Source organism: Pimephales promelas, chromosome 3 (genome assembly GCF_988280905.1).
Source record: "Pimephales promelas chromosome 3, fPimPro1.hap1.1, whole genome shotgun sequence".
In the NCBI taxonomy this organism is placed as follows: Eukaryota; Metazoa; Chordata; class Actinopteri; order Cypriniformes; family Leuciscidae; genus Pimephales; species Pimephales promelas.
Genome location: NC_142771.1, coordinates 48,524,458 through 48,542,303, shown reverse-complemented (window position 1 = coordinate 48,542,303; position 17,846 = coordinate 48,524,458). Strand labels below are relative to the sequence as shown.

Genomic DNA, 17,846 nt, shown 5'->3' with positions numbered 1-17,846 from the left:
GATCAACAAGTGTTCCTTATCTTTTATCTCTTATGCAACCCATGAAGCGTAACCTCACTAGCTGTTCTTAGCGATCACTCAAAGACATGTCTGTTTGAGGTAGTCGAGCAGTGGTGGTTCAGTGGTAGAATTCTCGCCTGCCACGCGGGGGCCAGTCGCGCGTAGGTGTAGAGCGCTGCCAGCCAATAGGAACGCAGGAAATTCCAGGGAGGCGGGCCAGAAAAAATGCACAAAATCATAGGTTCGAGTCCCGTCTCGACCACAAATACCATAAAGTGTATCTAGATTAAAAAAATGATTACAAATTCATCCCGAGTACAATTTACATATAATATACTAACTTTGTGCACAAAATAAAATAAAACTTGTAAGATTTGTTCTGGTGTAGGATTTACAAAACGTCCAATTCTCTTAATAAACATTTAAATTATAATAGGGTATGTTTCTCTTTTAATATAGAAAATATTTGGATGTGAATAATTGTAAAGAACATTTTGATAATGTTTTAGACCTTTATTTTTGAGAGATTTTCACATTATATTTGTTTAACTTTGCACAGAAATCCAATATATAAATGAAATACAACCAGAAAACACCAAATAGTAATTTTCTCATTTTATTTATAGTAAAATAATATACATATTATATGTAAAACTGAAAAAGGTAATGTATTAAATACTTATAGATTAAACAACAATAACATTAATAATAATAACATACAAAGCTTTGGAGAACACAGGAAAAGAACAAGATTTATTTAAAATTAAATAATTATGTACAGCGTTTTATTATAACAGTTATTAACATTTAGTGTTCACACAACTGAGCAAGATAAAATAATGCAAGTCAATAAAATTAACTTTAAAAACACACTAAAGTGCAATGCAAACAAGGACAAAACTTTTTAATTTTAATGAACAATGGAAATAAATTTAACAATTTAAAAGGATAGATTAAACAACAGCAATAATAATATCTAAAGTTAAGGAGAAAAAAACAAGAAAGATGTTTAAATAAAATGATTCTGTACAGACTTTAATAGTAACATTACTTAATATTTAGTGTTTTACAAATCAGAGAAAGAAAAACTAATGGAAGTCAATAAATGAACTTTAAACCCCCCCCACCCCCACCCACACACACACACACACACCAAAATACAATGCAATGCAATAAAATACAATACTTTTGGTATTTTAATGAACAAATTGAAACAAATTAAATATATATATATATTAAAAGTGCAATAATATGTAGATAAATATATGTTTAACATTGTGCAAGGAATGTCTTTGTGCTATAAACAGTATTTGAGGTCTGGGCATGTCATTTGCCAATAAAGTCATTTTTTCTTTTCCTCAATCCACCTCTTCTTCTCGGCCTCATAGAATGGAGACTGCTGAAAGTCTCTCCATGACATTTCTGTGCTCATTCCCTGAGCCTGATAAAGGGAAAACACTTTAGCAGGACAGTAAATGTATTTGCCTGCCACTCCAGGGAAACCAGTGTGAATATGAGGACTGTTTGGCCCTTGTTTCAGTGGCAGGTGGCAGAATCTGCACAGACGACCAGTAGGATGCTCTACTACAGACTTCCTCTTGCTTCTCTCCTCAATCACCCTCTTATTTTCCGCCCCTCTCCGCTTAGAAGACTCCAGTTCTCGCTGAAAAAAAGGAGTCGCTGCAAAGTCTTCAAAAGGCATTCTGGGGTTGGTCAGGCCCTCTGCTGAATAAGTGTCAAAAACTTTCTTGGAGCAGTAGAAGTATTTAACATCACCGCCTTGATAAAAGAAATGTATTGAGGTGCCATCACCCATGTATCGAGACTTAGGCTGACCACAGGCTAAACAGGATCTGGTGAGCTTTTTTTGTGGCATTTGCTGTTGTTGTTGCTTCTGAACTGCCTGCTGCTTCTCTATGATGTCCTTCACCATCTTTTCAAGCGCTGCCTGGTCTAGAGAGACAGCCTCAGGAACACTCTTTGCGGGTGGATTGACCGGGGCAGGTGTAAGTACTGTCACTGGGACACTGATGGTTTCACTGCCTGAATGAAGACGCTGCCATAACTGCTGTGTCTCCAGGAGCTTTTCTGGGCTGGTGTTGAGTGAAGCATTAGTGTTCTTTTTTTTAGCAAGGTGTTTTATGTACCTGCTTATGTGCTGCTTTGTGGTTGAGTGCAAAAGGCTGTTTGGGTCAGTGCAGGCACTCTGTACCATAGCAGCATATTCAGCATCCACCTTTGTCAGGAGGTCCTTGCTCCCGTGGTGCTTGGCAAGCAAACCATCAATGGCATTTCTCATTGGATCTGTCCATCTGTTATGGTCCAACACAAAGACTCGACCACCTGTCTTAATGGGTCCAGTCCGAGCAGCACAGGGAGAAGCAGCTAAAGGCAGTGGTGGTGTGCTTGGCAGTTCTAAAAGAGATTCACAAAATTATTTTAAATGAAGTATTTGTGTTTTGTGTGCATAGATTAGGCAAACAGATTACACACATAATGTAATTACCTGCATCTAAAAGAAACTCCTCAGATGTTTGTTCCTTCACTGTCACAGCACTCGGAGTAGAAAAACGTTTAAAAATCACAGTCTGCGGGGGGGCCTCTGGTCCACCAGCAGGAGGGGCCTCAGCAGAAGAGGAATCCTCTAAGCATTTCTGAAATTCAGCAAAATTAATGTTATTTGTGTAAAAAAATGTTTAATAAAAAGTCTGTTATGAAAAAAATTTAAAGGCTTACCTGAGATGGAAATGAGAAGTCAGTGCCAGATGAAGACTCTTCTTGCATCCCTAGGTCTGTCTTCTTGCTTTTGTGTTTGTCGAAGTCAAGAGGCACAGGTCGACAGCCTGGCTCCACATATTGTAGGCCAAACCTCTCGCCTGTGTCCCTGCTGGAGATGTGGAAGGCTGGATATTTGGGTTGCCCAGTCACTGTTATAGATGCCCTGTTTAACTCCATCATCAAAACAGGGTCAAACACTCCAGGTAAGACAAGCCCAGGCTGCTTCAGGTCAACGAGCCGCTGATAATTCCAGCGTGCCACACCAGTCATACCCTGCGCTTGGAACAGCTCAGGAGAGACGCGATTGCCCGTTACCCACTGAGCCTGGTGGAAATGAAACCCCTCCTGCTGTGAAGTGCCTCTGATAGGGATCCAGATGGGCACAGCAGCTCCTTCACCCTTGACATGATTCAGTTGTAGCGTTCCCCCATATCTGTAGAGGATTCCTTCCTCCACCTCAGGGTCACTCAGGCAGCCTCTAAGGATGTGGATACGCTGAATCCACCACAATTTTAGCATCGAGGGTTTAAAAAGGAAGATGTTGTTGGGATCCTTTGCAAGATGGAAATGGTGAAGTACTTCTTCCACTCTTTGGACCAGCTCTCTAGGATGTGGCACTTTTGTCCTGCAGTGCTCTCGGATGTGCTGCTTTGTGGGATTAGCAGGCTCAATTCCACAGAACTTGTATGCGTTCTTCAGTTTCTCCAGGTCACTCTGATCTACTACAGAGAGGGCAGAAGAGAGGAACTGGCAGAAGGAACTATACAGAGGATGGTGCTCCGAAACACATTCCCTGGTGAATCGCCGCATACAGTGAAACAAGTCTAGTTTAACCACCATGTCCTCATTGTACTTCTGGCAAGCGGCATTTACATTCTTGAGGTTTCCTGATGTAACCTCTGCCACAGTAGCTTCAGTGGTCCTCCAAGCTTCCCACTGCTGGTGCTCATACGGTCCTGGGTCCATCACTCTGAATGCAGCACAGCAGTCCCTAAGTAAATAAAATGGAAATAAAACTTAATTTTAATGCATTCATTACATTTGCCTTTACATCTTGATGTGATGAGTGATGAAATTTGATTATTCTTACCTGTCCACCCACTGGTACTTGGCCTTGGGTATGCCAGCAGCACTGTAGCGATTGGCCATCCCACAGTACATTGACGTCAAGGACTGCTCACTCTCAGACTGCAGCATCACCCAGGACAGGATCATCCAGTTCTCGTTCATCACAGCATAGGATGACATTGTGCCAGATGAGAGGGTCACTTTTCTAGCAACTTTGCGTGTGTGATCTGACCTGAACACCTGTCCAAAAGTGCCTTGAAGGAGCTGAGTGAGAACTGCCTCTTGACGCTGATATTCCTGAAGCAAGCACTCCACCAGATAATGTGCAGACACAGACACCCCATGCCACCCATCAGTGTCTTCGTAACCCCCAAACGAAGCAGGTGTGTCGTCCTTCCTCAATGCTCCTGTGATGGTTTTCTGGCCATACAGTCCTGCTTCAGCATCCCTGACGTTCTGCACCATTAGAAGGTAAGCAAGGTGGGCCCTTTCAAACTTAAGGTGAAGCACCTCAGACAGCTGGTTGGCCATATCATTGGGGGACTTTCCAGAGCGCCTCAGTTCATCCATCACTGTTTTACAGATTGCCTTCTTATAGGTGAGGAAGGCTGGCAAGATGTTTCTAAATCTCTGAGGTAGCATGTCCACCCACTGTGGTTTATCAGCAAACCAGTATTTTTTACATGCCTTACAGCACAGACGTGAAGCAAGGATGTAATATTGCCCACTAGTGCCAAGGATCACTCGGGGTCTTCCCACACCTGAGGACACAACATGCGGATTTGGACAGCTGTAGAGACAGGGCAGGATGTAATTGTTTCTAAGCCTTTCATTTATACTGTGCTCAGGTTTCCAGATGAAAAAGGGATGGAGCTGGAAGTACTTTGGTGACGGAAGGCCCATGCTTGTCTCTATGAGCTCGGGCTGAGGTGGATAGCGCCACAAGGAGACCATATTCATGAGGTGTCTTACTGGGCGTGATCCTGGCCAAAGCCCCATGGACTCCATCTCTGTTTTCATCCAAATCCTTTGATGAAGAGAGCAGTTCCAGTGACTAATATCTTGCAAATATCCACTAACAGGTGCTTCTGTCTGTGCAGACGCCATTGATGCAGGAGCTGTAGGTGCTGATTGTGCGGCAGAAGGTGGTACAGAGCCATCAGTCTGTGAAGAAGGCCTACACACAGGAGCTGGTGGACTGGGAGAACTAGAGACTGCATGTGATGCTGGTGAAGGCTGTGGCATAACTGCAAGAAAACAAAGCAAAGGAAATTAATGTGTATTCATATATCGTGTATAACACATGCACGTGTGTTTAACTGTCTTTACTTTTTTTCTTCAAGTAGCTGGGAACAGGGGTTTCAGTCAGTGCAGACGGCATTGGTGCAGGTGTGGGTGCTGATTGTGCTGCGTGAGGTGGTGCAAAGCCTTCACTCTGTGAAGAAGGCCTACACACAGGAGCCGATGTTGTTGGAGGAGCTGCAAGGAAAAGCATATGGAGGAAATTAAAACTGAATGTACATATGTATTTGATTGTCTTGACTACATTAAATGACTAGTAATATATATTCTGATAATGTTCAAATGTCTGTAAGTAAACAGTCGACTTTTTCACAAAAAAATAACAGTTTAGCATGCATACAATTCATGAAGTGCACTCACCCTCACCACTGGTATATTCAAACCTTAACAGTAGTTAGAACAAAAGAACATGTTTTTAGAACAGGCAAGAACACTGCCAAAACAACAAATAAGAGAATTAAAATCAGAGATGGAGGTTAAGTCTGTATGTAACCGAATTAGCCTCCAAAACTGATGTGTAAAGTAACCTGTTGTAGATAAGTCTGTGGATCCTGTGGCTGCAGATGATCCTAAAAAATAAGCATTCGAATTTGAATGGTTTCTCTCCAGTATGTTATTTAATATTTAAATCATCAATATTTATTTATTTTTTTACAATTTTATAAGATTTTGGCATGGGTATATATATATATATATATATATATATATATATATATATATATATAACATACACGATACAATACTTGATTTACTTACTCAGCTGTGTGAGATATTTTGTTGGAGAAAGACTCAGCATCATCCTCTCCAGTTGTTCATCCTCCTCCATTACTATAAAATATAATGAATGCATCATAAGGTAGGTAGGCTTTAATAGTCAATATAAGCAAATTAGCATGAATTTTATTAACTCACCAGGCTGATCAGAGTCAGTAATGGAAGGAACCGGTGGTCTTGCAGCGGAAGCTGATGGTGAGGGCAACGGAGGAGTGTTTTTGGTCTTCTGTTTTTGCTGCTGTTTTAAAAGATACTGCTGCAAATTGTACATTTTGCTGCCTGGCACACACTTCTGCCTCATTATAAAGAAAGCATATCCGTCTGCCCTGGTATCCCAAATTTTCTTCCAAGTGTCTCGTGCTCTGGATCCAAATCCAACAGTATTGTCATCCTCTGTCAAAACTGGCAGTGGATCTGACCTTTGAGACAGGTACTGTTTGAGATCTTCAATTTCCTTGAAGCTTCTTGAATACTCAAGAAAGGAAATGAGGCTATCCTTGCATGAACCCTCTGGGTTGAACTGCCCAGCCCGTTCCTCTTCCTCAACCTTATCGGACAGGTACAAAGAATAGCCGACGTCATTCTCTAATAACCACTTGAAAGACTTGCCCTTGTACTTGCCGAACTGAAGAATGCATTCTCCCAACACCTCTTGCTTGTCCGAGACATCCCCTCCTCTATGGAACACCACAGAACGGGCATTCAGCTTGACCAGATCGTCTCTTTGAGGTGTTGACTTGTCCTGCAGTGAAGGGTTGTCTTTCATTCTTGTTGCCTCTTCAGACGGGTCCCGGCGTAAATGGCCTGATGGACCTTTCCTGAAAGACACTTGGACTTTTCCGGGGAAAAACACAGGTTTCTTCATAATGCTGTTCTGAAATCAGAATGTATTCATTAGTGTTTCAGCATAACCATTTAAATATTTACAGTAGCAAAGTGAAATAAGACAGTTAATACAAACTAAAGAATCAGTGATATATATAAAAGAGTTATTTTAAAATGCTGTAATATTCCTTGATATTGCTGTTTCTTAACTGAATAAATACAGCCTCAGAGCACAGAGTGTTTATTAAGTTTGCATTATTTAATATTCATTAATTAAATTGTTTAAAAAGATTTAATATAAAAATGTGTATGCATAAATGTATGCATGTATATATAAAAAGTTTAACTAATTAAAAATGTTCAATTATACTATTAAATTGCACACATATTTTTATTTGTTTGTAATTGAAATGTAATATGTGTGTGTGTGACATTAAATACATTACAGGAGGACCAAACCTGCAGAAATTATGCAACAGTGGAAATGAATAAATAAATATGTAAATAAATAAAAAGATAAATTTGATAATAGCAAAATAAATAAAGGACTAAATGCCTTGATATAATAAGTTTGATTTATTCTTAATCAAAACAATTTTTGAATTGTTCCCATCCCTTTCTGCTTTTATTTATGAGTTAGTTAATATTTATATTTGGTAAGCAAGACCAACCAACCTAATTCTCATTATCAAAAAATGTAAGAATAGATATAAAACTAAAGAAAGAAAATAGAAATAAATAAAGGATAAAACAAATATATCTGGAAATAAATATTGAAATAAATAAATATACAAATAAATTAATGCATAAATAAATATAAGAATAAACTGAACAAACAAATAAATAAAATAATGAATAAATACAATAAAAAAGAATACAATACATTAAAATGTAAATGCAAAAACATATATATTTGGGGACAAATATACAAAAAATACATTTGATTAAAATTAATGGTAACACTTTACAATAAGGTTCATTAGTTAACATTAGTTAACTACATTAGTTAACATGTACAATATGTGAACAATACTTCTTCAGTATTTATTAATCTTAGTTAATATTAATTCCAACATTTACTAATACGTTATTAAAATCAAAGGTTGTATTAGTTAACATTAGTTAATGGACTGTGAACTAACATGAACGCACAATGAACAGCTGTATTTGTATTAACTAACATTAACAAAGATTAATAAACACTGTAACTAATGCATTGCTGATCGCTAGTTCATGTTAGTTAATGCATTTACTAATGTTAACTAATGAACCTTATTGTAAAGTGTTACCAAATTAATCATAAGTCGTTAATTCCTTTATTTATTTTCCTATTATCACATTTATCTATTTATTCATTTATTTATTTATTTATTCATTCATTCATTTTTAATTTTCAATTGCTTGTTCGGTCCTCCATGCTATTGCACATGACATTAATTACATCTAACTGCACTGTTAACATATTTGTTAGAGATTATGATGAAACATTCACCTTTACAAACAAATATACTAGATAAAGATAAAATAGCAGCTGTATTTACAACGAGGAGTTTAGTGTTTCTTATCGTCACAATCCATTCAACAGGGTAACAATACGATTACATGACAATACATGCAATTTAAATGATAAAATATTTTAATAATAATGTATATGCGCTCACCTGAGTTGAAATCTGTCTGCATGTAGTTTAGACAGTAACAAAACGAAACAAGTTTGCTGACAAGTCTGTAAACAAATATCTCTCCGATCGTAAAACAGGTCTCCCCTCCTCCGCTGCGAATTATTGACAGATGACACGCGAAACAGCGCCGGGAAGTCTACGTGTGGCCAAAAGTAGATTGCATCCGTAGTGTTAAGCACTACCATAGAGAATGAATGGGAAAAGTTAAGGGAAGTTAAGCTTAACCATTTTCGGCTCCCGCGCGGAAGACCCGGGTCCGATTCCCGGCCAATGCAAAAAGATAATTTTGAAGTCCCAGCGGTCTGGTTCTTTAAAGCTTTTGTACGTAACTTCTGCTAACTCAAGATCAACAAGTGGTCCTTATCTTCCATCTCTTATGCAACCAATAAAGCATAACCTCCCTACCTGTTCTTAGCGATCACTCAAGGACATGTCTGTTTGAGGTAGTCGAGCATTGGTGGTTCAGTGGTAGAATTCTCGCCTGCCACGCGGGAGACCCGGGTCCGATTCCCGGCCAATGCAAAAAGATAATTTTGAAGTCCCAGCGGTCTGGTTTTTTAAAGCTTTTGTATGGAACTTCTGCTAACTCAAGATCAGCAAGTGTTCCTTATCTTTTATCTCTTATGCAACCCATGAAGCGTAACCTCACTAGCTGTTCTTAGCGATCACTCAAGCACATGTCTGTTTGAGGTAGTCGAGCATTGGTGGTTCAGTGGTAGAATTCTCGCCTGCCACGCGGGAGACCCGGGTCCGATTCCCGGCCAATGCAGAAAGTTAGTTCAGAAGTCCCAGCGGTCTGGTTCTTTAAAGCTTTTGTATGTAACTTCTGCTAACTCAAGATCTACAAGTGTTCCTTATCTTTTATCTCTTATGCAACCCATGAAGCGTAACCTCACTAGCTGTTCTTAGCGATCACTCAAGGACATGTCTGTTTGAGGTTGTCGAGCATTGGTGGTTCAGTGGTAGAATTCTCGCCTGCCACGCGGGAGACCCGGGTCCGATTCCCGGCCAATGCAAAAAGATAATTTTGAAGTCCCAGCGGTCTGGTTTTTTAAAGCTTTTGTATGGAACTTCTGCTAACTCAAGATCAACAAGTGTTCCTTATCTTTTATCTCTTATGCAACCCATGAAGCGTAACCTCACTAGCTGTTCTTAGCGATCACTCAAGGACATGTCTGTTTGAGGTAGTCGAGTATTGGTGGTTCAGTGGTAGAATTCTCGCCTGCCACGCGGGAGACCCGGGTCCGATTCCCGGCCAATGCAAAAAGATAATTTTGAAGTCCCAGCGGTCTGGTTTTTTAAAGCTTTTGTATGGAACTTCTGCTAACTCAAGATCAACAAGTGTTCCTTATCTTTTATCTCTTATGCAACCCATGAAGCGTAACCTCACTAGCTGTTCTTAGCGATCACTCAAGCACATGTCTGTTTGAGGTAGTCGAGCATTGGTGGTTCAGTGGTAGAATTCTCGCCTGCCACGCGGGAGACCCGGGTCCGATTCCCGGCCAATGCAGAAAGTTAGTTCAGAAGTCCCAGCGGTCTGGTTCTTTAAAGCTTTTGTATGTAACTTCTGCTAACTCAAGATCAACAAGTGTTCCTTATCTTTTATCTCTTATGCAACCCATAAAGCGTAACCTCACTAGCTGTTCTTAGCGATCACTCAAGGACGTGTCTGTTTGAGGTTGTCGAGCATTGGTGGTTCAGTGGTAGAATTCTCGCCTGCCACGCGGGAGACCCGGGTCCGATTCCCGGCCAATGCAAAAAGATAATTTTGAAGTCCCAGCGGTCTGGTTCTTTAAAGCTTTTGTATGGAACTTCTGCTACCTCAAGATCAACAAGTGTTCCTTGTCTTCTATCTCTTATGCAACCAATAAAGCATAACCTCCCTACCTGTTCTTAGCGATCACTCAATGACATGTCTGTTTGAGGTTGTCGAGCATTGGTGGTTCAGTGGTAGAATTCTCGCCTGCCACGCGGGAGACCCGGGTCCGATTCCCGGCCAATGCAGAAAGTTAGTTCAGAAGTCCCAGCGGTCTGGTTCTTTAAAGCTTTTGTATGTAACTTCTGCTAACTCAAGATCAACAAGTGTTCCTTATCTTCCATCTCTTATGCAACCAATAAAGCATAACCTCCCTACCTGTTCTTAGCGATCACTCAAAGACATGTCTGTTTGAGGTAGTCGAGCATTGGTGGTTCAGTGGTAGAATTCTCGCCTGCCACGCGGGAGACCCGGGTCCGATTCCCGGCCAATGCAAAAAGATAATTTTGAAGTCCCAGCGGTCTGGTTCTTTAAAGCTTTTGTATGGAACTTCTGCTAACTCAAGATCAACATGTGTTCCTTATCTTTTATCTCTTATGCAACCCATGAAGCGTAACCTCACTAGCTGTTCTTAGCGATCACTCAAGGACATGTCTGTTTGAGGTAGTCGAGCATTGGTGGTTCAGTGGTAGAATTCTCGCCTGCCACGCGGGAGACCCGGGTCCGATTCCCGGCCAATGCAAAAAGATAATTTTGAAGTCCCAGCGGTCTGGTTTTTTAAAGCTTTTGTATGGAACTTCTGCTAACTCAAGATCAACAAGTGTTCCTTATCTTCTATCTCTTATGCAACCAATAAAGCATAACCTCCCTACCTGTTCTTAGCGATCACTCAATGACATGTCTGTTTGAGGTTGTCGAGCATTGGTGGTTCAGTGGTAGAATTCTCGCCTGCCACGCGGGAGACCCGGGTCCGATTCCCGGCCAATGCAGAAAGTTAGTTCAGAAGTCCCAGCGGTCTGGTTCTTTAAAGCTTTTCAATGTAACTTCTGCTAACTCAAGATCAACAAGTGTTCCTTATCTTCCATCTCTTATGCAACCAATAAAGCATAACCTCCCTACCTGTTCTTAGCGATCACTCAAAGACATGTCTGTTTGAGGTAGTCGAGCATTGGTGGTTCAGTGGTAGAATTCTCGCCTGCCACGCGGGAGACCCGGGTCCGATTCCCGGCCAATGCAAAAAGATAATTTTGAAGTCCCAGCGGTCTGGTTTTTTAAAGCTTTTGTATGTAACTTCTGCTAACTCAAGATCAACAAGTGTTCCTTATCTTCCATCTCTTATGCAACCAATAAAGCATAACCTCCCTACCTGTTCTTAGCGATCACTCAAGGACATGTCTCTTTGAGGTTGTCGAGCATTGGTGGTTCAGTGGTAGAATTCTCGCCTGCCACGCGGGAGACCCGGGTCCGATTCCCGGCCAATGCAGAAAGTTAGTTCAGAAGTCCCAGCGGTCTGGTTCTTTAAAGCTTTTGTATGTAACTTCTGCTAACTCAAGATCAACAAGTGTTCCTTATCTTCCATCTCTTATGCAACCAATAAAGCATAACCTCCCTACCTGTTCTTAGCGATCACTCAAAGACATGTCTGTTTGAGGTAGTCGAGCATTGGTGGTTCAGTGGTAGAATTCTCGCCTGCCACGCGGGAGACCCGGGTCCGATTCCCGGCCAATGCAAAAAGATAATTTTGAAGTCCCAGCGGTCTGGTTTTTTAAAGCTTTTGTATGTAACTTCTGCTAACTCAAGATCAACAAGTGTTCCTTATCTTCCATCTCTTATGCAACCAATAAAGCATAACCTCCCTACCTGTTCTTAGCGATCACTCAAGGACATGTCTCTTTGAGGTTGTCGAGCATTGGTGGTTCAGTGGTAGAATTCTCGCCTGCCACGCGGGAGACCCGGGTCCGATTCCCGGCCAATGCAGAAAGTTAGTTCAGAAGTCCCAGCGGTCTGGTTCTTTAAAGCTTTTGTATGTAACTTCTGCTAACTCAAGATCAACAAGTGTTCCTTATCTTTTATCTCTTATGCAACCCATGAAGCGTAACCTCACTAGCTGTTCTTAGCGATCACGCAAGGACATGTCTGTTTGAGGTAGTCGAGCATTGGTGGTTCAGTGGTAGAATTCTCGCCTGCCACGCGGGAGACCCGGGTCCGATTCCCGGCCAATGCAAAAAGATAATTTTGAAGTCCCAGCGGTCTGGTTCTTTAAAGCTTTTGTATGGAACTTCTGCTAACTCAAGATCAACAAGTGTTCCTTATCTTTTATCTCTTATGCAACCCATGAAGCGTAACCTCACTAGCTGTTCTTAGCGATCACTCAAGGACGTGTCTGTTTGAGGTTGTCGAGCATTGGTGGTTCAGTGGTAGAATTCTCGCCTGCCACGCGGGAGACCCGGGTCCGATTCCCGGCCAATGCAGAAAGTTAGTTCAGAAGTCCCAGCGGTCTGGTTCTTTAAAGCTTTTGTATGTAACTTCTGCTAACTCAAGATCAACAAGTGTTCCTTATCTTCTATCTCTTATGCAACCAATAAAGCATAACCTCCCTACCTGTTCTTAGCGATCACTCAAGGACATGTCTGTTTGAGGTTGTCGAGCATTGGTGGTTCAGTGGTAGAATTTTTGCCTGCCACGCGGGAGACCCGGGTCCGATTCCCGGCCAATGCAGACAGTTAGTTCAGAAGTCCCAGCGGTCTGGTTCTTTAAAGCTTTTGTATGTAACTTCTGCTAACTCAAGATCAACAAGTGGTCCTTATCTTCCATCTCTTATGCAACCAATAAAGCATAACCTCCCTACCTGTTCTTAGCGATCACTCAAGGACATGTCTGTTTGAGGTAGTCGAGCATTGGTGGTTCAGTGGTAGAATTCTCGCCTGCCACGCGGGAGACCCGGGTCCGATTCCCGGCCAATGCAAAAAGATAATTTTGAAGTCCCAGCGGTCTGGTTCTTTAAAGCTTTTGTATGGAACTTCTGCCAACTCAAGATCAACAAGTGTTCCTTATCTTTTATCTCTTATGCAACCCATGAAGCGTAACCTCACTAGCTGTTCTTAGCGATCACTTAAGGACATGTCTGTTTGAGGTTGTCGAGCATTGGTGGTTCAGTGGTAGAATTCTCGCCTGCCACGCGGGAGACCCGGGTCCGATTCCCGGCCAATGCAGAAAGTTAGTTCAGAAGTCCCAGCGGTCTGGTTCTTTAACGCTTTTGTATGTAACTTCTGCTAACTCAAGATCAACAAGTGTTCCTTATCTTTTATCTCTTATGCAACCCATGAAGCGTAACCTCACTAGCTGTTCTTAGCGATCACTCAAGGACATGTCTGTTTGAGGTTGTCGAGCATTGGTGGTTCAGTGGTAGAATTCTCGCCTGCCACGCGGGAGACCCGGGTCCGATTCCCGGCCAATGCAGAAAGTCAGTTCAGAAGTCCAAGCGGTCTGGTTCTTTAAAGCTTTTGTATGTAACTTCTGCTAACTCAAAATCAACAAGTGGTCCTTATCTTCCATCTCTTATGCAACCAATAAAGCATAACCTCCCTACCTGTTCTTAGCGATCACTCAAGGACATGTCTGTTTGAGGTAGTCGAGCATTGGTGGTTCAGTGGTAGAATTCTCGCCTGCCACGCGGGAGACCCGGGTCCGATTCCCGGCCAATGCAAAAAGATAATTTTGAAGTCCCAGCGGTCTGGTTCTTTAAAGCTTTTGTATGGAACTTCTGCCAACTCAAGATCAACAAGTGTTCCTTATCTTTTATCTCTTATGCAACCCATGAAGCGTAACCTCACTAGCTGTTCTTAGCGATCACTCAAGGACATGTCTGTTTGAGGTTGTCGAGCATTGGTGGTTCAGTGGTAGAATTCTCGCCTGCCACGCGGGAGACCCGGGTCTGATTCCCGGCCAATGCAGAAAGTTAGTTCAGAAGTCCCAGCGGTCTGGTTCTTTAAAGCTTTTGTATGTAACTTCTGCTAACTCAAGATCAACAAGTGTTCCTTATCTTTTATCTCTTATGCAACCCATGAAGCGTAACCTCACTAGCTGTTCTTAGCGATCACTCAAGGACGTGTCTGTTTGAGGTTGTCGAGCATTGGTGGTTCAGTGGTAGAATTCTCGCCTGCCACGCGGGAGACCCGGGTCCGATTCCCGGCCAATGCAGAAAGTTAGTTCAGAAGTCCCAGCGGTCTGGTTCTTTAAAGCTTTTGTATGTAACTTCTGCTAACTCTAGATCAACAAGTGGTCCTTATCTTCCATCTCTTATGCAACCAATAAAGCATAACCTCCCTACCTGTTCTTAGCGATCACTCAAGGACATGTCTGTTTGAGGTAGTCGAGCATTGGTGGTTCAGTGGTAGAATTCTCGCCTGCCACGCGGGAGAGCCGGGTCCGATTCCCGGCCAATCCAAAAAGATAATTTTGAAGTCCCAGCGGTCTGGTTCTTTAAAGCTTTTGTATGTAACTTCTGCTAACTCAAGATCAGCAAGTGTTCCTTATCTTTTATCTCTTATGCAACCCATGAAGCGTAACCTCACTAGCTGTTCTTAGCGATCACTCAAGGACGTGTCTGTTTGAGGTTGTCGAGCATTGGTGGTTCAGTGGTAGAATTCTCGCCTGCCACGCGGGAGACCCGGGTCCGATTCCCGGCCAATGCAGAAAGTTAGTTCAGAAGTCCCAGCGGTCTGGTTCTTTAAAGCTTTTGTATGTAACTTCTGCTAACTCAAGATCAACAAGTGGTCCTTATCTACCATCTCTTATGCAACCAATAAAGCATAACCTCACTAGCTGTTCTTAGCGATCACTCAAGGACATGTCTGTTTGAGGTAGTCGAGCATTGGTGGTTCAGTGGTAGAATTCTCGCCTGCCACGCGGGAGACCCGGGTCCGATTCCCGGCCTATGCAAAAAGATAATTTTGAAGTCCCAGCGGTCTGGTTCTTTAAAGCTTTTGTATGGAACTTCTGCTAACTCAAGATCAACAAGTGTTCCTTATCTTTTATCTCTTATGCAACCCATGAAGCGTAACCTCACTAGCTGTTCTTAGCGATCACTCAAGGACATGTCTGTTTGAGGTTGTCGAGCATTGGTGGTTCAGTGGTAGAATTCTCGCCTGCCACGCGGGAGACCCGGGTCCGATTCCCGGCCAATGCAGAAAGTCAGTTCAGAAGTCCAAGCGGTCTGGTTCTTTAAAGCTTTTGTATGTAACTTCTGCTAACTCAAGATCTACAAGTGTTCCTTATCTTTTATCTCTTATGCAACCCATGAAGCGTAACCTCACTAGCTGTTCTTAGCGATCACTCAAGGACATGTCTGTTTGAGGTTGTCGAGCATTGGTGGTTCAGTGGTAGAATTCTCGCCTGCCACGCGGGAGACCCGGGTCCGATTCCCGGCCAATGCAAAAAGATAATTTTGAAGTCCCAGCGGTCTGGTTTTTTAAAGCTTTTGTATGGAACTTCTGCTAACTCAAGATCAACAAGTGTTCCTTATCTTTTATCTCTTATGCAACCCATGAAGCGTAACCTCACTAGCTGTTCTTAGCGATCACTCAAGGACATGTCTGTTTGAGGTTGTCGAGCATTGGTGGTTCAGTGGTAGAATTCTCGCCTGCCACGCGGGAGACCCGGGTCCGATTCCCGGCCAATGCAAAAAGATAATTTTGAAGTCCCAGCGGTCTGGTTTTTTAAAGCTTTTGTATGGAACTTCTGCTAACTCAAGATCAGCAAGTGTTCCTTATCTTTTATCTCTTATGCAACCCATGAAGCGTAACCTCACTAGCTGTTCTTAGCGATCACTCAAGCACATGTCTGTTTGAGGTAGTCGAGCATTGGTGGTTCAGTGGTAGAATTCTCGCCTGCCACGCGGGAGACCCGGGTCCGATTCCCGGCCAATGCAGAAAGTTAGTTCAGAAGTCCCAGCGGTCTGGTTCTTTAAAGCTTTTGTATGGAACTTCTGCTAACTCAAGATCAACAAGTGTTCCTTATCTTCTATCTCTTATGCAACCAATAAAGCATAACCTCCCTACCTGTTCTTAGCGATCACTCAATGACATGTCTGTTTGAGGTTGTCGAGCATTGGTGGTTCAGTGGTAGAATTCTCGCCTGCCACGCGGGAGACCCGGGTCCGATTCCCGGCCAATGCAGAAAGTTAGTTCAGAAGTCCCAGCGGTCTGGTTCTTTAAAGCTTTTGTATGTAACTTCTGCTAACTCAAGATCAACAAGTGTTCCTTATCTTCCATCTCTTATGCAACCAATAAAGCATAACCTCCCTACCTGTTCTTAGCGATCACTCAAAGACATGTCTGTTTGAGGTAGTCGAGCATTGGTGGTTCAGTGGTAGAATTCTCGCCTGCCACGCGGGAGACCCGGGTCCGATTCCCGGCCAATGCAAAAAGATAATTTTGAAGTCCCAGCGGTCTGGTTTTTTAAAGCTTTTGTATGTAACTTCTGCTAACTCAAGATCAACAAGTGTTCCTTATCTTCCATCTCTTATGCAACCAATAAAGCATAACCTCCCTACCTGTTCTTAGCGATCACTCAAGGACATGTCTCTTTGAGGTTGTCGAGCATTGGTGGTTCAGTGGTAGAATTCTCGCCTGCCACGCGGGAGACCCGGGTCCGATTCCCGGCCAATGCAGAAAGTTAGTTCAGAAGTCCCAGCGGTCTGGTTCTTTAAAGCTTTTGTATGTAACTTCTGCTAACTCAAGATCAACAAGTGTTCCTTATCTTCCATCTCTTATGCAACCCATGAAGCGTAACCTCACTAGCTGTTCTTAGCGATCACTCAAGGACATGTCTGTTTGAGGTAGTCGAGCATTGGTGGTTCAGTGGTAGAATTCTCGCCTGCCACGCGGGAGACCCGGGTCCGATTCCCGGCCAATGCAAAAAGATAATTTTGAAGTCCCAGCGGTCTGGTTCTTTAAAGCTTTTGTATGGAACTTCTGCTAACTCAAGATCAACAAGTGTTCCTTATCTTTTATCTCTTATGCAACCCATGAAGCGTAACCTCACTAGCTGTTCTTAGCGATCACTCAAGGACGTGTCTGTTTGAGGTTGTCGAGCATTGGTGGTTCAGTGGTAGAATTCTCGCCTGCCACGCGGGAGACCCGGGTCCGATTCCCGGCCAATGCAGAAAGTTAGTTCAGAAGTCCCAGCGGTCTGGTTCTTTAAAGCTTTTGTATGTAACTTCTGCTAACTCAAGATCAACAAGTGTTCCTTATCTTCTATCTCTTATGCAACCAATAAAGCATAACCTCCCTACCTGTTCTTAGCGATCACTCAAGGACATGTCTGTTTGAGGTTGTCGAGCATTGGTGGTTCAGTGGTAGAATTTTTGCCTGCCACGCGGGAGACCCGGGTCCGATTCCCGGCCAATGCAGACAGTTAGTTCAGAAGTCCCAGCGGTCTGGTTCTTTAAAGCTTTTGTATGTAACTTCTGCTAACTCAAGATCAACAAGTGGTCCTTATCTTCCATCTCTTATGCAACCAATAAAGCATAACCTCCCTACCTGTTCTTAGCGATCACTCAAGGACATGTCTGTTTGAGGTAGTCGAGCATTGGTGGTTCAGTGGTAGAATTCTCGCCTGCCACGCGGGAGACCTGGGTCCGATTCCCGGCCAATGCAAAA

At 42.7% G+C, this 17,846-nt stretch overlaps 2 protein-coding genes and 37 non-coding genes across 40 annotated transcripts; 37 read left to right on the top strand and 2 right to left on the bottom strand.

The window, feature by feature from the left end:
* Positions 1-1,138: 1,138 nt before the first annotated feature.
* On the bottom strand, positions 1,139-5,342 carry LOC120487366 (uncharacterized). Its single transcript, XM_089128962.1, has 5 exons — positions 5,176-5,342; positions 3,869-5,093; positions 2,737-3,769; positions 2,507-2,654; positions 1,139-2,415 (listed from the first exon to the last, which is right to left on the bottom strand). Exons 1-5 carry the CDS (start codon positions 5,339-5,341, stop codon positions 1,343-1,345), a joined length of 3,645 nt encoding a protein of 1,214 aa, XP_088985088.1. The 5' UTR covers position 5,342; the 3' UTR covers positions 1,139-1,342.
* On the bottom strand, positions 5,236-8,663 carry LOC120483475 (uncharacterized). Of its 2 annotated transcripts, none has more exons than XM_089128964.1 (4): positions 6,061-7,512; positions 5,905-5,976; positions 5,509-5,717; positions 5,236-5,325 (listed from the first exon to the last, which is right to left on the bottom strand). In XM_089128964.1, the coding sequence occupies exons 1-3, from the start codon at positions 6,785-6,787 to the stop codon at positions 5,533-5,535; spliced, it is 984 nt and encodes a 327-aa protein (XP_088985090.1). In that variant the 5' UTR covers positions 6,788-7,512; the 3' UTR covers positions 5,236-5,325; positions 5,509-5,532. The 2 variants fall into 2 exon arrangements, with proteins under 2 accessions (XP_088985090.1, XP_088985089.1); XM_089128963.1 differs by lacking the exon at positions 5,236-5,325 and adding an exon at positions 8,409-8,663 and having other exon boundaries at positions 5,533-5,717; positions 6,061-6,796.
* Positions 8,664-8,880: 217 nt separating this feature from the next.
* trnag-gcc (transfer RNA glycine (anticodon GCC)) lies at positions 8,881-8,951 on the top strand. The gene has a single exon. It is a non-coding gene; the product is annotated as a tRNA-Gly (tRNA).
* Positions 8,952-9,127: 176 nt separating this feature from the next.
* trnag-gcc (transfer RNA glycine (anticodon GCC)) lies at positions 9,128-9,198 on the top strand. Its single transcript has one exon. It is a non-coding gene; the product is annotated as a tRNA-Gly (tRNA).
* A 176-nt stretch (positions 9,199-9,374) lies between these two features.
* Positions 9,375-9,445, top strand: trnag-gcc (transfer RNA glycine (anticodon GCC)). The gene has a single exon. It is a non-coding gene; the product is annotated as a tRNA-Gly (tRNA).
* Positions 9,446-9,621: 176 nt separating this feature from the next.
* On the top strand, positions 9,622-9,692 carry trnag-gcc (transfer RNA glycine (anticodon GCC)). The gene has a single exon. It is a non-coding gene; the product is annotated as a tRNA-Gly (tRNA).
* Positions 9,693-9,868: 176 nt separating this feature from the next.
* trnag-gcc (transfer RNA glycine (anticodon GCC)) lies at positions 9,869-9,939 on the top strand. Its single transcript has one exon. It is a non-coding gene; the product is annotated as a tRNA-Gly (tRNA).
* Positions 9,940-10,115: 176 nt separating this feature from the next.
* On the top strand, positions 10,116-10,186 carry trnag-gcc (transfer RNA glycine (anticodon GCC)). The gene has a single exon. It is a non-coding gene; the product is annotated as a tRNA-Gly (tRNA).
* A 176-nt stretch (positions 10,187-10,362) lies between these two features.
* Positions 10,363-10,433, top strand: trnag-gcc (transfer RNA glycine (anticodon GCC)). The gene has a single exon. It is a non-coding gene; the product is annotated as a tRNA-Gly (tRNA).
* A 176-nt stretch (positions 10,434-10,609) lies between these two features.
* trnag-gcc (transfer RNA glycine (anticodon GCC)) lies at positions 10,610-10,680 on the top strand. Its single transcript has one exon. It is a non-coding gene; the product is annotated as a tRNA-Gly (tRNA).
* Positions 10,681-10,856: 176 nt separating this feature from the next.
* trnag-gcc (transfer RNA glycine (anticodon GCC)) lies at positions 10,857-10,927 on the top strand. Its single transcript has one exon. It is a non-coding gene; the product is annotated as a tRNA-Gly (tRNA).
* A 176-nt stretch (positions 10,928-11,103) lies between these two features.
* On the top strand, positions 11,104-11,174 carry trnag-gcc (transfer RNA glycine (anticodon GCC)). Its single transcript has one exon. It is a non-coding gene; the product is annotated as a tRNA-Gly (tRNA).
* Positions 11,175-11,350: 176 nt separating this feature from the next.
* On the top strand, positions 11,351-11,421 carry trnag-gcc (transfer RNA glycine (anticodon GCC)). Its single transcript has one exon. It is a non-coding gene; the product is annotated as a tRNA-Gly (tRNA).
* A 176-nt stretch (positions 11,422-11,597) lies between these two features.
* trnag-gcc (transfer RNA glycine (anticodon GCC)) lies at positions 11,598-11,668 on the top strand. The gene has a single exon. It is a non-coding gene; the product is annotated as a tRNA-Gly (tRNA).
* A 176-nt stretch (positions 11,669-11,844) lies between these two features.
* Positions 11,845-11,915, top strand: trnag-gcc (transfer RNA glycine (anticodon GCC)). Its single transcript has one exon. It is a non-coding gene; the product is annotated as a tRNA-Gly (tRNA).
* A 176-nt stretch (positions 11,916-12,091) lies between these two features.
* On the top strand, positions 12,092-12,162 carry trnag-gcc (transfer RNA glycine (anticodon GCC)). The gene has a single exon. It is a non-coding gene; the product is annotated as a tRNA-Gly (tRNA).
* Positions 12,163-12,338: 176 nt separating this feature from the next.
* trnag-gcc (transfer RNA glycine (anticodon GCC)) lies at positions 12,339-12,409 on the top strand. Its single transcript has one exon. It is a non-coding gene; the product is annotated as a tRNA-Gly (tRNA).
* Positions 12,410-12,585: 176 nt separating this feature from the next.
* On the top strand, positions 12,586-12,656 carry trnag-gcc (transfer RNA glycine (anticodon GCC)). The gene has a single exon. It is a non-coding gene; the product is annotated as a tRNA-Gly (tRNA).
* Positions 12,657-12,832: 176 nt separating this feature from the next.
* Positions 12,833-12,903, top strand: trnag-gcc (transfer RNA glycine (anticodon GCC)). The gene has a single exon. It is a non-coding gene; the product is annotated as a tRNA-Gly (tRNA).
* Positions 12,904-13,079: 176 nt separating this feature from the next.
* On the top strand, positions 13,080-13,150 carry trnag-gcc (transfer RNA glycine (anticodon GCC)). Its single transcript has one exon. It is a non-coding gene; the product is annotated as a tRNA-Gly (tRNA).
* A 176-nt stretch (positions 13,151-13,326) lies between these two features.
* trnag-gcc (transfer RNA glycine (anticodon GCC)) lies at positions 13,327-13,397 on the top strand. Its single transcript has one exon. It is a non-coding gene; the product is annotated as a tRNA-Gly (tRNA).
* Positions 13,398-13,573: 176 nt separating this feature from the next.
* trnag-gcc (transfer RNA glycine (anticodon GCC)) lies at positions 13,574-13,644 on the top strand. Its single transcript has one exon. It is a non-coding gene; the product is annotated as a tRNA-Gly (tRNA).
* A 176-nt stretch (positions 13,645-13,820) lies between these two features.
* Positions 13,821-13,891, top strand: trnag-gcc (transfer RNA glycine (anticodon GCC)). The gene has a single exon. It is a non-coding gene; the product is annotated as a tRNA-Gly (tRNA).
* Positions 13,892-14,067: 176 nt separating this feature from the next.
* On the top strand, positions 14,068-14,138 carry trnag-gcc (transfer RNA glycine (anticodon GCC)). The gene has a single exon. It is a non-coding gene; the product is annotated as a tRNA-Gly (tRNA).
* Positions 14,139-14,314: 176 nt separating this feature from the next.
* On the top strand, positions 14,315-14,385 carry trnag-gcc (transfer RNA glycine (anticodon GCC)). The gene has a single exon. It is a non-coding gene; the product is annotated as a tRNA-Gly (tRNA).
* Positions 14,386-14,561: 176 nt separating this feature from the next.
* trnag-gcc (transfer RNA glycine (anticodon GCC)) lies at positions 14,562-14,632 on the top strand. The gene has a single exon. It is a non-coding gene; the product is annotated as a tRNA-Gly (tRNA).
* Positions 14,633-14,808: 176 nt separating this feature from the next.
* Positions 14,809-14,879, top strand: trnag-gcc (transfer RNA glycine (anticodon GCC)). The gene has a single exon. It is a non-coding gene; the product is annotated as a tRNA-Gly (tRNA).
* Positions 14,880-15,055: 176 nt separating this feature from the next.
* Positions 15,056-15,126, top strand: trnag-gcc (transfer RNA glycine (anticodon GCC)). Its single transcript has one exon. It is a non-coding gene; the product is annotated as a tRNA-Gly (tRNA).
* Positions 15,127-15,302: 176 nt separating this feature from the next.
* trnag-gcc (transfer RNA glycine (anticodon GCC)) lies at positions 15,303-15,373 on the top strand. The gene has a single exon. It is a non-coding gene; the product is annotated as a tRNA-Gly (tRNA).
* Positions 15,374-15,549: 176 nt separating this feature from the next.
* Positions 15,550-15,620, top strand: trnag-gcc (transfer RNA glycine (anticodon GCC)). Its single transcript has one exon. It is a non-coding gene; the product is annotated as a tRNA-Gly (tRNA).
* A 176-nt stretch (positions 15,621-15,796) lies between these two features.
* trnag-gcc (transfer RNA glycine (anticodon GCC)) lies at positions 15,797-15,867 on the top strand. The gene has a single exon. It is a non-coding gene; the product is annotated as a tRNA-Gly (tRNA).
* A 176-nt stretch (positions 15,868-16,043) lies between these two features.
* On the top strand, positions 16,044-16,114 carry trnag-gcc (transfer RNA glycine (anticodon GCC)). Its single transcript has one exon. It is a non-coding gene; the product is annotated as a tRNA-Gly (tRNA).
* A 176-nt stretch (positions 16,115-16,290) lies between these two features.
* Positions 16,291-16,361, top strand: trnag-gcc (transfer RNA glycine (anticodon GCC)). Its single transcript has one exon. It is a non-coding gene; the product is annotated as a tRNA-Gly (tRNA).
* A 176-nt stretch (positions 16,362-16,537) lies between these two features.
* On the top strand, positions 16,538-16,608 carry trnag-gcc (transfer RNA glycine (anticodon GCC)). The gene has a single exon. It is a non-coding gene; the product is annotated as a tRNA-Gly (tRNA).
* A 176-nt stretch (positions 16,609-16,784) lies between these two features.
* trnag-gcc (transfer RNA glycine (anticodon GCC)) lies at positions 16,785-16,855 on the top strand. Its single transcript has one exon. It is a non-coding gene; the product is annotated as a tRNA-Gly (tRNA).
* Positions 16,856-17,031: 176 nt separating this feature from the next.
* Positions 17,032-17,102, top strand: trnag-gcc (transfer RNA glycine (anticodon GCC)). The gene has a single exon. It is a non-coding gene; the product is annotated as a tRNA-Gly (tRNA).
* A 176-nt stretch (positions 17,103-17,278) lies between these two features.
* On the top strand, positions 17,279-17,349 carry trnag-gcc (transfer RNA glycine (anticodon GCC)). Its single transcript has one exon. It is a non-coding gene; the product is annotated as a tRNA-Gly (tRNA).
* Positions 17,350-17,525: 176 nt separating this feature from the next.
* Positions 17,526-17,596, top strand: trnag-gcc (transfer RNA glycine (anticodon GCC)). The gene has a single exon. It is a non-coding gene; the product is annotated as a tRNA-Gly (tRNA).
* A 176-nt stretch (positions 17,597-17,772) lies between these two features.
* Positions 17,773-17,843, top strand: trnag-gcc (transfer RNA glycine (anticodon GCC)). Its single transcript has one exon. It is a non-coding gene; the product is annotated as a tRNA-Gly (tRNA).
* Positions 17,844-17,846: the final 3 nt, after the last annotated feature.

Coding starts and splice junctions, on each gene's coding strand:
- LOC120487366 (XM_089128962.1), bottom strand. CDS start 5,341: ATGCTTTTCCTTGCAGCTCCTCCAACAACATCGGCTCCTGTGTGTAGG. Junction 5,094..5,175: donor CAGCTACTTGAAGAAAAAAA/GTAAAGACAGTT, acceptor GTTTTCTTGCAG/TTATGCCACAGCCTTCACCA. Junction 2,416..2,506: donor GGAGTTTCTTTTAGATGCAG/GTAATTACATTA, acceptor AATCTCTTTTAG/AACTGCCAAGCACACCACCA.
- LOC120483475 (XM_089128963.1), bottom strand. CDS start 6,787: ATGAAGAAACCTGTGTTTTTCCCCGGAAAAGTCCAAGTGTCTTTCAGG. Junction 5,977..6,060: donor TACTGACTCTGATCAGCCTG/GTGAGTTAATAA, acceptor TATATTTTATAG/TAATGGAGGAGGATGAACAA. Junction 5,718..5,904: donor AAAATATCTCACACAGCTGA/GTAAGTAAATCA, acceptor CTTATTTTTTAG/GATCATCTGCAGCCACAGGA.